Genomic DNA, 15,186 nt, shown 5'->3' on the forward strand with positions numbered 1-15,186 from the left:
AGCAAAATCAATAGGAAAGCCAAATTGACTTAACAACCACATTCCTAACTTAACAACTTGCAGTGATTCATTTAACAACTGTGGCAAAAAACTTTGTAAAATGGGGCAAAACTCACTTAACAAATGTCTTGCTTAACCAACATAACTTTTGGGCTCATTTGTGGTCGTAAGTCAAGAACTACCTGTATAAGCCATCCCTGGCTATTAGTTTGTGATAACTCATTTATAATCAGGGCCTTTCCCCCAATCAAAAGAAAAAGAAAAAAAAACTTAATATTAATATGTATCAGTAAACAGTACATCCATTTTTAGGGTTTCACTTTTTTATGAGAGTCCCGAGTACTGCGGATATAGTTCTCATTAATTAAACTTAGTCTCAGACTGTTTGCTTCCACTCCAAGATTGTTAAAATAGACATGTTATCAGTGATACTTAAAGCACAACTCTCATTCTTATCTGCTTCTACAAATACCTGATAGCAGATAAGAAGCTAAGTAAAATAGCATCAGTAATGAATAGCTGCACAGTAGGTTTGCTGTTTCCTCATATTGCATTTGTAAGTCAAAAAAATTCTTAAATTATTCATTTCTAAATGTATTTACTTGGAAGTATGTTTATATTGATTTCAGTACATTTACTTCAAAGTACATTTTAGGATTGTTGCCTAGCAAAATGATTGAGGCAATGATTGTATGGTAAGAACAATCTGTTGTTGACATTTGCATTTCCTCATAAACGTAGGCATCAGAAGGGTTTTTTTTTTAGCATTCCTCAGTTATGGCAGGACTCTTGTTACAATTATTTTAAAAATAAATGACTAACCATTCATGAGATCAACTGAAATATAAGAGCAGCTGAGGTCATACAACTAAATATGCCCATTTATATTTATGCCAGCAATACCATATCTGTGTACACCTGCCTTTGTGTAAAACTGAAAGACTTATGAAACAGGGAACACATTGAGGGAAGCATAGTTGTTCCTCTCCTTAAGTATTAGAAAGAGAAGAAAGTATCACCTCAAATTTCAAAGAACAAAATTTTAAGAACTATGAGTTACCTCAGCAAAGTCTTAGAAGCGATGGACAATGGCAGTAGATTATTACTTTTAATAGAAGTTCAATGGAAAAAAAATGTCTCTGGGATCACATAGAAGCCAAAAATTTAGGCTTTCAAGTGTTTGCTTTATTTTTACACAGAAATATGCAAAGCTGACAGTAGATTTTCTGATCTTGTCATGGAAAATACATTCACTAAGTATTAGTACCACTTTATAAAATCCTAGTAAGACCACACCTGGAATACTGCAACCAATTCTGGTCACCATAACACAAAAAAGATGTTGAGAGTTTGGAAAAAAATCAGAGAAGAGCAACTAAGATGATCAAAGGCCTGGAGACTAAAACATGCAAAGAACAGCTACGGGACTTGGGTTTGGCTAGTCTAAAGAAAAGAAGAAATAGGGGAGGCATGATAGCAGTGTTCCAGTATTTGAGGGCTGCCACCAAGAAGAGGGGGTCATGTTATTCACCAAAACACCAGAGGGCAGTTAGAAACTGATCAAAGAGAGAATCAATCTGGAATTAAGGAGAAACTTCCTGACAGTGAGGACAATCAACCAGTGGAACAGCTTACTCCCAGAAATCATGGGCACTCCATCACTGGAGATATTTAAGAAGAGACTAGACATTGACCTGTCTGAGATGGTATAGGTTCTCCTGGTTGAGCAGGGGGTGGACTAGAAGACCTCCAAGATCCCTTCCTACTCTACTCTATTCTATTCTAACTCTAGTTCTGAAACCCAAGGATTCCTACTTCTGCAACTCTTCACATTATTTTGTCAGAATTTAAGTCAACTGCTGTGATGGTTATATTACAGGAAGACGAGAATGTAAATGGCAAGAAGGGAATAATAATCTTTCTGTCCTTCTCTGAACTGTACAAATTAAAAATTCTTTTGGCTTGAAGGCCTAAATTTGGGGTTTGTAATCTAAAGAAACCAAACCTTACTTTCTTTGTCTAGTTACCTTATCAATAATTTTGCTTCATTTCTAGGAGTCCTAATGGATTTGGTCTTTCAATATTTTGTCCATTTCCTAAAATGTTTACTTTGCTTATCTAAGTATAAGTGTTCACACAGTTATATTCATTCATTTGTAAAGAACATGACTACATTAAATTAAATAGAAAATGTCATTTGTAAACTACGCAGATAGCAAGCAAAGCATAAATTTTTGTAGCTTATACTTCAAGAACAATACCAAAGATGAAATTATCTACATGTATAAGGAAAACCCCAAATCTATAAAAATAGAAAATAAGAAGTACAATAAACCCTTGACAAAACAGTGTAATACAGAAGAAGGAGTATCTTTGAGATTCATATGTTCATCAAATGGTAAATAGGCTGTTACACAGGTATAAATGGGATATTACAAGTGTCTAAAACAACATGTAAAATGGTGAGTGGGTTTAATCCACTGCATCTGAAGCATGCCACTGAGGTCCAATAACTTGAGGATGAGTGTAAGCAAAAATATTTTAAGAAAGCAAAAAACAATATTAGGATAATCCAATGCTCAATGATCATGAATAGAAAAACTGAAAATGTGATTATCTTCTTAGCAACCAAAATTCTGGTCCCAATTGTGGCTGTAAGCCAAAGACTACCTGTACAGTATAAACAAATATAGCCAGGAGCAATATCTCCCAAATCTTACTTTTTTTCCTCTTGACATATACATGGTATTATACCACATGGCTATAAAAATGATGCTAATTTGCTTCAAGGAATATAATAACCCAGAGGAATCTATTATAAAAAATAAATCTACCTCATCCTGCACCTCTGAATTCTTTAAAAACAGAGGCGCATATAATGCAGGGTGTTGTTTGGAATGGTCCAACCAGTATCTAAGGATAGCTTCTTAAGAAATGGAAATAAGCCACACGGCAAGCTTTAAGACAATTTCATTTGCTATCTGGAAATGCAATAAAGTGGGTTTCAGACAATTCTCCAAACATATGGAGACTCTCAACAGAAGAATCGCTCCTGAACCAATTACTGTTTCCCTGTACAGTAAAGAGAAATTCTAGATGCATATATTGTTATATGCATATGTAGCATACAGTTCTTTTCTCATATGATTTGTGGATGAACAGCAGGGGTGTGGCTGCTTAGCCACTAGCAGTGATGGCCCCATGTAGCTGTGTATCTAACTCAGTCTTATTGTGTATCTAACTCAGTCTTAAAATGTATGAGGTATATATCTGAATCCCCGACACCTATTACAGATATAACTGAAACCAGCACACCTTACACATGGATCCCTCACATGAAATCACATCCTCTTTATTCTTGTCTTTTCTCCAATAAAGGAGAATATTTGTAGCTCAGGGTTGACATGAGGGGTCCTTGGAGCTCTCTGAGCTTGCTTGTTTTCTTGCAGACGTTTCATTACCCAAACTAGTGATGATGTTATCTAGTTTGAGTAATGAAACGTCTGCAAGAAAGCTCAGAGAGCACCAAGGACCCCTCTCCTTTCTCTTTTCAAAAATGGGTTTCTTTTGGCCAAAACTAAAAGAGAAGTGCAATCTGTGTTTTTTTTTCAGAGAAACTACCTGCCTATAACCATCATAACTCAATTTTCTTCAAGAAAATGCTCATGGAAAGCAAAACCTTGTTTTCCACTGTAGGGCATGATGTCAGGGTGGTTAAAAGAGCCAGAAGGTTAACAGGGAAAAGAAGGTGTAATAGTTACATCACCTATAGATAAGAACTTGCCATTTGTCCTGGAATGTAACCCTGCAAGATAATCCGATATTTTATTTATCTCCCTTCAGGCTGTGCATTAATGCATATATGCTTCAATTCTAGTTCCACAAAGCGTCTCAAATCTGTAGAGGATGAAATGGACAGTCCTGGTGAAGAACCATTCTATACAAGCCAAGGGCGGTCTCCAGGAAGTGGAAGTCAATCAAGTGGATGGCATGAAGTGGAACCAGGTAAATAAAGTCATGCATGTGGCTTTGGAGGAAGGGGGAGTTTTTAGCATTCCTGACTTCCATTTACTTATTCTGATGAGAACTAGTATTAATGTGTGAATTGGTATTTGAAAGGCTATGGGAGTTGAATACATCTGCAGCTGTAAATCCTTTGTTAATATCCATTTTGTTCTTTAGGCAGGCATTTGTAGTGTTGAATAATGGTTTCCATGGTTGTCAAGGTTTTCTTAGCCCAAAATATTACTTTCAATTAGATTGGCTTGCCCCCAAAAGGAATGTATGCTGCAACTGTATTTTATTGTAAAACGACAGATGCTTGATTCTTAAAAAAGAAAAGAAAAAGAAAAACAAAACCTTTCAAATTGTTCACTTAAACTGATTTTATTCTGCAATGGCATTGTAGGAAAAGAGGTGTTTTTATTAATTTCAAAGTTTGTACTGTGGCTTTATTAGGTAATTTTCAAGTCTATTTTGATTTAATATTTGTATAAGTTGCTATATGTTTATTTATTTAAAAGATATCGCCACCCGTCAAGCAACTCTGGATGGCTTACAACAACTGTAAAACCAATAAATAAAGCAATAATTTAAAACAATTTAAAAAAGATAAACAGAACACTCTTTTTGTCCCCCTTGGGATGTCCCTCAGACATTCTGCTTCCATGTCTTCTAACCATACAATCCCAGCCCATAAGTTAAAACTTAGGTCTCAGCAGCCTTCCAAAAGGCTACAAGGGTGGGAATTCTCAAATTGCCAGCAGGAGGTGGTTCCATAAGGTAGGGGCAGCAACAGAAAAGGCACACTTCCAAGATCCTGCTAGATGGCAAGATGGCAAGGAGAGGACTTGGAGCATGCCCACCCTGGAGTAGTAAAACGGGCTGATACTAGTGAAAGGGGGTCCTATAAGTAACAAGGTCCCATGCCATGTAGGGCTTTAAAGATGACCATCACCTTGCACCCGGGAAAAAACTGGAAGCCATGCAGTCAATAAACAACACACACACAGTCTCTGTATCCTTTCCTTTGATTCTATTCACCAGAGTAGCTTTAAGGTATTTTGAAAGGGTTTATTAATAAACAAGCAATAACTTTTCAGCTGCTGAAGGACATATTAATATCACTGCTTGATATGATATAAGTTGTATGGAAAAATAGGACCTTCAGTTTTGGTATGAAAATTCTGTTCCTTGCCTGCTGCATGTTTTATTGCATGCAATAGTGAAAGGCAGACACTGATTTTGGATATCTGTTTGTGATCTAACCAAGAAATAGTGAATCAGTGCAACTGGATCATATTACTTGATAATCATAAATTCAATCCAACTATATGGTATTCCCAAATCAGAAGAAATAGATAACTTAGTATTTCCTCTAAGAGAAATTTTCTCTAACAGAATTTTCTAACAGAAAAAAAGTAAAAAGGTTAGAAACGAACAGGTAGAGGTCGCTTAACAACCTGTTATTCAGCAACCATTTGAAGTTATGATGGCACAGAACAAAAGGCAGTTGTGGCCCAGTCGACAAACTTACAACCTATGCGGGAGAAGCAGTGAGATCCTCGCCTAAGGACTGCAATTGGGATTGCCAGATCAGCCATTGCTAAGCAGTGCGTTCACGTGGTGCTAATGGCGACTCTATTTGGTGATGGAAATTATAGTCCCAATTAGGGTTGTTAAGTGAAGAGAGTAGTTCACTTTAGGGAAGAGTGCTGATAAATTTCTGGAGGACCTGGAAAATGAGAGAAGCGATGACCTTAATGTTTATTATGTGCTGCAAGATGAAAAGGAAAAACTTTGTGAAATTATTAGACCTCGGGAAGCAAAACGAACTGGCACGTATTCAAAAGAAGTTGAGTAAAAAATGAAGGAACAAAAGGCTAAGACAGTGATGGCGAACCTTTTAGAGATCGAGTGCCAAACTGCACCCCAAAGCCCACTTATTTATCGCAAAGTGCCAGGGCTGCATCAGCATTGTGGTGCCCTTAGGAGGGGTGGCCCACTGGGTGGGCGTGGCTGCAGTGGTCACGGCAGACTGGGTGAGAATGGCTGGGGCCAGTTCCTTGCCATCTCCAGGGCATCCCTGGGGGGCCAACGCCGCTTGCTCACTCACTTCCTGCCCTGTCACTTCCAAATGCCATGTGCTCGCTACTCTGGCGAACTCTGCTGGGGCAGTGGCACACGTGCCCACAGAGAGGGCTCTGAGTGCCGCCTCTGGCACGCGTGCCATAGGTTCGCCACCACTGGGCTAAGAGGAATAGACAGGATGAGTTGTAGGAAAGAATTAAAATCCAGAACCTTTGCTTTGGTTTTCATCATGGCCAAAATAATATCATATATTTATACCTTTTTTCTGTCTTTTTTTCTCTTCGCTAGTTGTTTTACTATAGTGCAGTGGTTCTCAACCTGTGGGTCGGGACCCCATTTGGGGTCGATCGACCATTTCATGGGGGTCGCCAAGCAAGGCTGTCCGCCATTTTTTTTGTCTGCCATTTTTTTTGTCCGCCATTTTCCCCCCTTTTCCAGCGGGTGCCTTACCTCCCTTGGGCTGGGCCAGCTGGTGGTCGGCCTGCTTCATCTCTGCCGCTTGCCAGCTACACCTCGGCCGGCGCAGGGGGCGGAACCACGCATGCGCAGCGCTCCCGGGCAGGGAAAGTCCTTGACCTACGACCGGTTGGGTAGTCCTCAACTTACGACCGGTTTAGTCCTCGACTTACGACCGGTTTAGTCCTCGACTTACGACCGGTTGGGGTCGCGGCATTAAAAAGGTTGAGAACCACTGCTATAGTGATACTGACATCAGATAAATTGTACCACTTTTGAAACAAAAACAAAAACAGAAAGTCATGTTTTCATTCATTTCTAAAAAATGGGAGAAAGACTGTTTTAAGCCTTTTAAGTTAATAACCTTTGGTGTTGTTAAATTTTATCTGTACTGCGTGATTGGTTGCACATAATAAGGTAGCAATTCACACATACGAATAGTGTGAGAACTGTGGGTTTAAATTAATGCTTTATTGTTGCAACTGTTGGAATAAACTCTGGAAAGATCATTCCAGACAGAATATGGACAAGTTTAAGGATATCCACACAGGATATGTCTTGGGAGTGTTGTTCCTTTTTTTAGTTCCAAGGCAGACAGTATATTAAACACTGCCCGAAACTCAGTTGTAGCTCTAAATTTATTCAGTCTCATAATACACTGTCTTAATTGCAAGATTCTTACACTGAGCAGGGGGTAGGACTAGATGAGCTCCACTCCTTTCTGACTTTCAAATTCTGTGTTCCTGTGATTTGTGGCTCAGTCAAGCAAAACAGTGCATTAAATCTTCGCTCCTAATATTGTACTCATGGAGACTCACATCCATTTACCTGCACTCCAGTGTGCTTGGGGAGTTCTCAGGCCTGGAATGGCTGGAGTCTGCCAGAAAAGATGAATTTCTTTCACACAGGAAGACTCTGCAAAGTAAAACAAAGCAGACACGAAGTAAATTATTTCTGCTTTTCAAATATCTCTTGTGGTATCCGCTTTACTATTACTTTATCTCAGCACTTCCATCACGGTAAATTTTGGCTAACAGAGAAGGAAGGCAAGAGGAGGTTAGAAAGTCAATGCAGCTTCAGTCTTGAATTTGCACTGTACCACAATTCTATAGGTGGCTTCCTTTTAAAAATTAGTATAATCAGTTATATTGATTATATAGCTCTGAATGCACCTAAAAAGCTCTTGGCTTCAAAATTCATTTTATTTTGATCTGCCACAGTCAAATGCACTCTGTGAAGCTGAATAATATAAAAAGTTGCCTTTTGCCTTCCCCCCTCCCAAATTGCATTCTTTAACCCACTAAAGATGCTGTGCCCTTCCTTCATAATTAATGTGGCCATTTTTAAATTGACAGTTGTCTGACCTATCATCCAAATTTCAATAAACATTACAAGCAGATATTTAATTTTAAAATGAACAGTGTCCTCTCACCCCTTTTAGTGAACATGAATATATTTTGTGTGCCTAAAATAGTTTAGGTACAGAACTACAGTACTACAGCATGTTTTAAAAATGTGACTATTGCCCCTCAAAAACGAGCTTAATTATTTGATCATTTTGCAGAAGATCCAATCTAGTTGGCTTGTCGGGTTGCCTATTTTTCAGGCATTTTTGCAATTAGGAGTTATAGGCAAGTGGCCAATGACGAACCATAAAGCAGGTGATTGCTGTACTATTGTCTGACATTAAAACACAGGTACAAAAGCCAGAGTTAGTTTTATCATGTTGCAGAGCATGGTTCATATTTTTTTTTCCTCATTGCAATTTGTAACAAATGCCCAAGGTAGCATAAAGCTTTGGTCTTGTACATTGGATAGAGTGTAAGAGACTGCCATGTGAATTTTGAATAAATCCTAGGAGATTCCTATGTTTGTTGAAACAATGTCCTAAAATAACTTTGGTGCTAATCTTATATGTATTTTATAAAGTTCTGGGAATCTTAGGGGGGTCCTTCTGCTTTCTTTATTACTATTTCTTGGAAAATAGGAATCTTCTGCTTATAAGTTTCTGTTATAAGGTTTCTGAAAACTTAATCTCTATACACAAGTGCAGGTGACCCTGTATGAAAAATATATGCAGGGAGCAATAAGAAATCAGATAAGTAACTGCCAGTCCTTGTAAAGAATGAGGCACGGTTAACCCAGAGTAGAACAGAAAGCGAAACAGAAGCAATTCTTAAGGCCAACTGGAGAGGAATTCTCTTATTTCCCAATTGAAATACCTTAACAGAAAACAACTACAGAAATTGGGTGTTATCACATGGCACATTTTGGCATATTGGAATAAGTAGGTTTTACTTTTAATATGACTAATGCAGTTCTTTAGCTAATTTTATGGTTATGGCATTGAATTCCAGGATTCCATCATGAAAATCATATTCTTAAGTGCTGCAGCAGTGCTAAGAATGTCCCAACTCCTACAAAATGTTATCTTTAACATTCACTTGAATTTAAAGCCTAGATTTAAAATATGTATACTGAAATACAATAGCCTCTTTATATAGTTTTGTCTAGTGGTTAAACATGAGGCTAGAAACTGGGAGACTTACCGTAGTTCTAGCCTGCCTTAGCTATGAAAGCCAGCTGGATGACCTTAGGCTAGTCACTCTCAGTCAGCCCAATTCACCTCACAGGGTTGTTGTGGGAAAATAGGAAGAGAAAATGTGTTTGGTATGTTCGCTACCTTGAGATGTTCATAACAAATAATAAAGGTGGAATATAAATAAACAAATAAACAAGTAAGTTATTATAACTTTTACAATTCCCAATCACGTTTCTTTCAGAATCAATTCTTTTTCCACTGCTATGTGCTTTTTAAATTCCCCTCAGCAATTAAAATAATAAGAAAAAAGCTATATAGCTTAGTTTCCTTTGGATAAAAGCACACTGAAGAATTAATGGATTCAGTACAATATGTGCTTTATTTGTAAGTATTTTGTTATATGTTGGGTATTTGTTTGCTTCCCCTTGTAAGCAGAACACAAGGGGAGAGCAAACAAATACTCAACAGTCAATCCAGCTGTTATTTGTGTTGCTAAAACTGCATCAACAATTCCAGCTATTGCCATCTCACACCTTGTAACTGTCTGTTCACTTCTCTTTTCTGGTACATCTATAGTCTTTCTTTTCTTTTTTTCTGTCATGGGGCATATTCTATAAGATAAACATCTTATAGCGCCTGCACCCAAACCTTCATCTTGTAGATGAATTATCTGTGCCTAGCTGGGGAATTCCAGGAATTCAAGTCCACTTATCTTAAAGTTTCTGAAGTTGACACTGGTTTAAAAGACCATTTACCATAGTAATAGGAAACTTCTGTGGAATAATTGAATTTCAGAGGTTCTTCGGTCTAGTTCACACAAACTCTGCATTAAATAGCAGGATCCAATCTGGGTCGGTCACTGGAATCAGAGGTTTAGTTTTCCAGGCTTTCAGACATGTGCTGCAGCCCATCTTAGGGAATTTCTGTCTATGCTTTGGGCTATTCTGTGTGTGGTATTTATACGGTGCTGTGTGTGGCTTTTTAGATGTTGATTGGGTGTTGATGACTGGCTATTAAGTCATTGGCTGTTATTACCTTTTGCTACAAGCCCTCACCTCCTAAGTACTTGATAAACTGGTGATAAATCAGTACTTCTGTTTACTTGAGGGGCCTGTTTCCCCGGGCTTCAATCACTTCCCTGGCTGTTTTTGTGCCTGCTCATCCAACAATCTTAGTAGCTGCAAAATTCAATGCATTGACTGAATACATTCAATTTTTCAGCTACTAAGATTGTTGGATGAACAGGGCTTTACAGAGAAAGATTCAAATTCAAAATAAGGAGGAATTTCCTGGCTGTGACAGCTATTATACAGTAAAACAGCCTGACCCCTGGAGTCATAAATGAAGGTTCTCAAGAAAAGATTTGTCAGCTTTTTGTCTAGGGTGATAATGATAATTCCTTCCCTGGACAAGGAATCATGACTAGAAGTTCCTTCTAACCTTCTCCCACTTCACTTATTTCTGAACTGCTAGGCACATTTACCAGTAAAACACTGGGCCAGCTATCAGTTTTATTTTCAGATACCTACTAGGCATTTGTGATATCCAAATATATTTGTGAAACATGTTGTATTGTAGTTTTTATTTAATAAAAATAATGTTTTTAAAATATAGATGAACAAGGAATCATCCAATTACCAAAAAAGAGCATTGTTACCTGTAGGCATCAAGTCACATATGTAAAACAATCATTTACTATATATTCCTGATTAAAGAAACACAGCCAATCCTGTAATAGTTTTTTTTGTTTGTTTTTGATGTTCTGTTGGTAACCACTAGAAGCAATTGTCATCCACTTTCAGGCATACAATATTTCACTGAGTCTAATGAATCATCGTAACTGCCTTTTGTATACTTTCAGAGTTTATACAGCCTCACTTCAGTTATGTCCATCTGACTATAGCCAACAAAAATCTATTAATGAATATGAAACTACAATAAATGCAGCAGGTCAATAGTAGGACTTGGAGACAAGTAGGAGCTTTCCATTGCAGCCATTAAGTGAAATAATTAAATACCCTTCATTTGTTCTTATAGACCTAGATACGATGACAGAAACTTAGCATTGGATCAATATGTCTCTCTTTCTTTGCAATTTATGGAGCAGCCAGTGACCATTATCTGTGACAATCATCTGTTTCATTGACATCATTGCATTAAAACTATAGAAGTTGTAGATGAAAGAACTGTCAGAAAAATTGCATCTTTTTTCTCTTAGGCAATGCAGTATATCTTCTTGGGCTTTTTTTTTCTAAATATGAATCCCTTTCCAATATTCCCTCACTATGTAGAACTTGTTTTAGCTTGGTCTTTCATATACCTGTGGAAGTCACAAGGTTTGGAAGCCCTATAGTGGCCATTTGCCACAACAAATGGCCTCTTTCTATAGTTATAGAATAACAATAAAAGGAAAAATTCTGAATTTACTTTTAAGGTTCCACGTATAAAGGGAAGACTAATTACAGGTAGCCCTCGACTTACAACAGTTTGTTTAGTGATTGTCTGAAGTTACAAGGGCATTTTAAAAAATGGCATCTGTTCTGTCCCAGCCTACATGAGTCCTTGTTAAGCTGACAAGGAGAAACCCCTCTTCCAACAAGCAGGCTGGAACCGCAGAAAAAAAAACAATCCCCTTTTATTATTCACAGACCTGAGTCAATGTCCAAGGCAAACAAACACAGTTCACAGAAACTCGATCCTCAACACGAACGGTTACCTTCGGCAACCAGAACCTCCCACACCTTCCCTTTTATTATGCAGCCAAGGCATGGCTTCCTAATGCCTTCTCCTTTGCCTTTGGAGCTGCCCCATTGCATTCCTCTGTCCTACTCTCTTTTCTTGCCAGCGTTTACGTGTATCCCAGATATCTCCCAGCTGTGATTCATCACTGTCCAACTCAGACTCCCAGCACAGCTGTGTCTCAGCCTGAGCGCGAGTAGAGGGGCCAGACCCCTCATCAGACTGTAAGTCTTGGAGCTCCTCAGAGCCTTCCTCTGACCCTGATGTCACTCCAGGCCCCTCCTCCTCATCTGATTCCTCAGACTCAGCTGCCGGATCCATTGGCTCACGAGGAATCACAACAGCATCTGACTGTTTTTCACACTTACGATTGTTGTTGCAGCATCCCCATGGTCATGTGATCAAAATTCAGATACTTAGCAACTGACTCATAGTTACGACAGTTGCAGTGTCCCGGGGTCATGTGATCTCCTTTTGCCACCTTCTGACAAGCAAAGTCAATGGGAAAGCAGGTTCACTTAACAACTGCAGTGATTCACTTAACCACTGTGAGAAGACGGGTTGTAAAATAGGGCAAAACTCACTTAACAACTGTCTCTGAGCAGCAAACATTTTGGGCTTAATTGTGATCCTAGGTTGAGGACTACCTGTATTGCTTACTTACATATTCTCAGAAAGAAAACACACTTGGAGGGGGAGATAACATTTCAATCTCGGTACCCCCAGAATGAAAGTTAGGATTGTGAAACCTGGTTTTAGCCAGAATAATATGCATTAAATATGAGGGTATTTAAATCCTTGTCTTGGGGAAATAACAAGCTTGTTAGAACAGATTTTATCCCAGCTTTCTTCTGTTGTTATTCATGCATCCTCTGTAATCTTTCAAAGATTACAGAGAAAAATAAAATGGGAGAAAGCGGGAAAAGAAGAGATACAGCAGTATCTCTATTTCCCCTTCTTTCTCACCTCCTCCAACTATTACATCACCATAGATTATTTCAGGTTTTTTTACAGCTGAGAAATTTACTGAAGTTATGTTCAAACTATAAATGAGCTTAGAAATTGTAGTGGAATGGGCAAATCTGTAAGTTGGAGCATCCTGTAAGTTTCCAGTCTTCTCTTCCAGAAAATCTTTGGGCCTTTACTCCCAAACCCTGCTTCCTGCTTTGAAGTAGCAGTTTGATAGTTTTTGCTGAAATCACCTACCTGTACCTTCTAGAAGCACCTCACCTGCTGTCCCAGTCCCCTTCTCCCTTTCTGATGCATAAGAGAAACAAGGTCTTCTCCAGCATCACTCTCTTCCTAGAGGACAAAAGGGAAGAATGCAAAAAGAAATGATTTGAAGACGCAAGAGCCAGGTTGGTTGAGGCACCAGACTAGAAAGCAGAAGACTGTGAATTCAAGTTCTGCCTTAAAAGTGAAAGCTGATCTTGGACCAGTCAGTCTCTCAGCCTAACTCACTTCCCAGGGTTTGTTACTTATTTACACACACACACACACACACAAATTCTCGGAACTGAAGTCCACATGTCATAAAGGGGCCATAGTTGCCTATCCCCGATCTAGAATGTTCTAGTTTTAGATATTCCCAGTTATTAATCAGAGGCTATGGAGAACTCTGTTAAACCCCATTCTTTTACCAACATGATCCCACAACTTCTGTCCTTTAAAAAAAAAACCTAAAACTTTTTCCTATTCCAGCAAAGCAGAGCTGAGGGCAATTTAACCCTGTATTCCAGGGGTGTCAAACTGCCAGCCGACAGGCCGGATGCATCATAGCAAAACCGTGTCCACCCCATTGCTGGCAATGGGGGAAAAAAGTCACGATACGTCATGACACGTCACTTGACGTTGCAAGTTTGACACCCCTACTGTATTCTGTGGCCACAGTAGTGACAAATCACACCTCCCTTTTATGAAAGGTGGATTACATGCCTGAATCTATGGCAATGTATATTATGTGCCTGCTTTTGCAGTGGCCATAACAGTAATAATGTACAGTCTGAAATACAATGTCCTCATTTAAACATGCAAACAGATTAAAGTACTTCATATCCATAAAAAGAAATAACGAAAAGTGTCTTCAAATCAACTTTGATTAAAATGTCTGAATATTTTCTGAACACTTCTCAAAGGTGATGCCATGTATATAATATTAGATGTCAATATATATATAAGAAAATCATACGTTCTCCTAGCTAGATTTGACCCCTGCCCCAAAAGTCTGCCTGTATGACTTTCGATGAGCCAAGCAACATACATACATACATACATACATACATACATACATACATACATACATACATATTGCAGGGTTTCTTATTTGTTTTTTTGTTTTTTGGGGGTTTTTTTGCCTGTTTCAATTGTAATTTTTAGAGGGTTTATTTTTCCTTTCTTTCAAATTTTGTTCTAGGACATATTCTGTTCTTTTGCTATTATTTATCTGTCTTGATCATATTGAATTGTATAATTATATTTTGCTTTGCAAAATTCTTTATCTTGTGTCTTTCAAAAGACAACTTAACTTGCAAGGACCGGCATGGACTGAAACCATGCTGGGTCTGCAGCCAGTTCAAATTTAGGCTGTGAAAGCATCAAGGAAAGCTAGGGGTGCTGGCTAAAGCCTCTTCTATGTTAAGTGCAGATTTAACAAAAGAACGGTGACCTCTGCTTGATGCGGTCCTGATGTCTCAATGGCTGCTGCCTTTGCTGCTCCTACGTTGGAACACTGCATTGCAGATACTCTTGATAACTATTTGAAAAGTTCATGACCGAAGCATAATTGAAGCACCTCCTTAATTTTGGTTAGTAAGTTCCTGATAAATATTGCATCCACAGTCTGAAATAGTTTCCTGCCTGTCCTTCACAACATCTCAAGGTGCTAAATTTGGTTTTCCAAACAATCATTGCTTTTATCAGGTTTCTTGTGGAGACAATTGGTTATTTATGCCATCATATGTTTAATTTGGGGTCTGCTAAACAAGATTAGCTCTTGATTGACAATGAAAAGAGATGGGCTGGATTCTGTAGATCCTGTATGGTCATTATAAATCTGATATAATAGCATTCTCATTTATCCAAAGGTATATTTTATTCCAACATTATTTTCCTTCTATGCTTTGCTGAAAGATTTTTTTCAGCCCATTTCAATACACACCGAATGATAGCTAGTAAATCACAAAAGCTAAATAACAGCATTCTTCATTAAAATAAATTTTGAACACTAAGAAATCCAAACCATAGATTTTGTTCAGAGCTCTACCTAGTATATAAATGATGAATAAATCAAAGATAATTTCTCTTGTCTGTGTTCTACGTGCATGAAAAAAAGTTCTGAAGTTAATCAGGTCTCCTTCAAA

General features: G+C 38.3%; 1 protein-coding gene across 1 annotated transcript in view; it reads left to right on the forward strand.

The window, feature by feature from the left end:
* LOC107287079 (nuclear factor 1 A-type) overlaps positions 1 to 15,186 on the forward strand; it is a 112,652-nt gene that overhangs the window by 31,644 nt on the left and 65,822 nt on the right. Inside the window, exon 5 of the mRNA XM_015815539.1 lies at positions 3,878 to 4,005. Within this exon, the coding sequence (XP_015671025.1) occupies positions 3,878 to 4,005 (128 nt within the window). The remainder of the gene's footprint in view (positions 1 to 3,877; positions 4,006 to 15,186) is intronic.

This window comes from Protobothrops mucrosquamatus, unplaced genomic scaffold (assembly GCF_001527695.2).
Source record: "Protobothrops mucrosquamatus isolate PMUCROS unplaced genomic scaffold, P.Mucros_1.0 scaffold347, whole genome shotgun sequence".
Lineage (NCBI taxonomy): Eukaryota > Metazoa > Chordata > Lepidosauria > Squamata > Viperidae > Protobothrops > Protobothrops mucrosquamatus.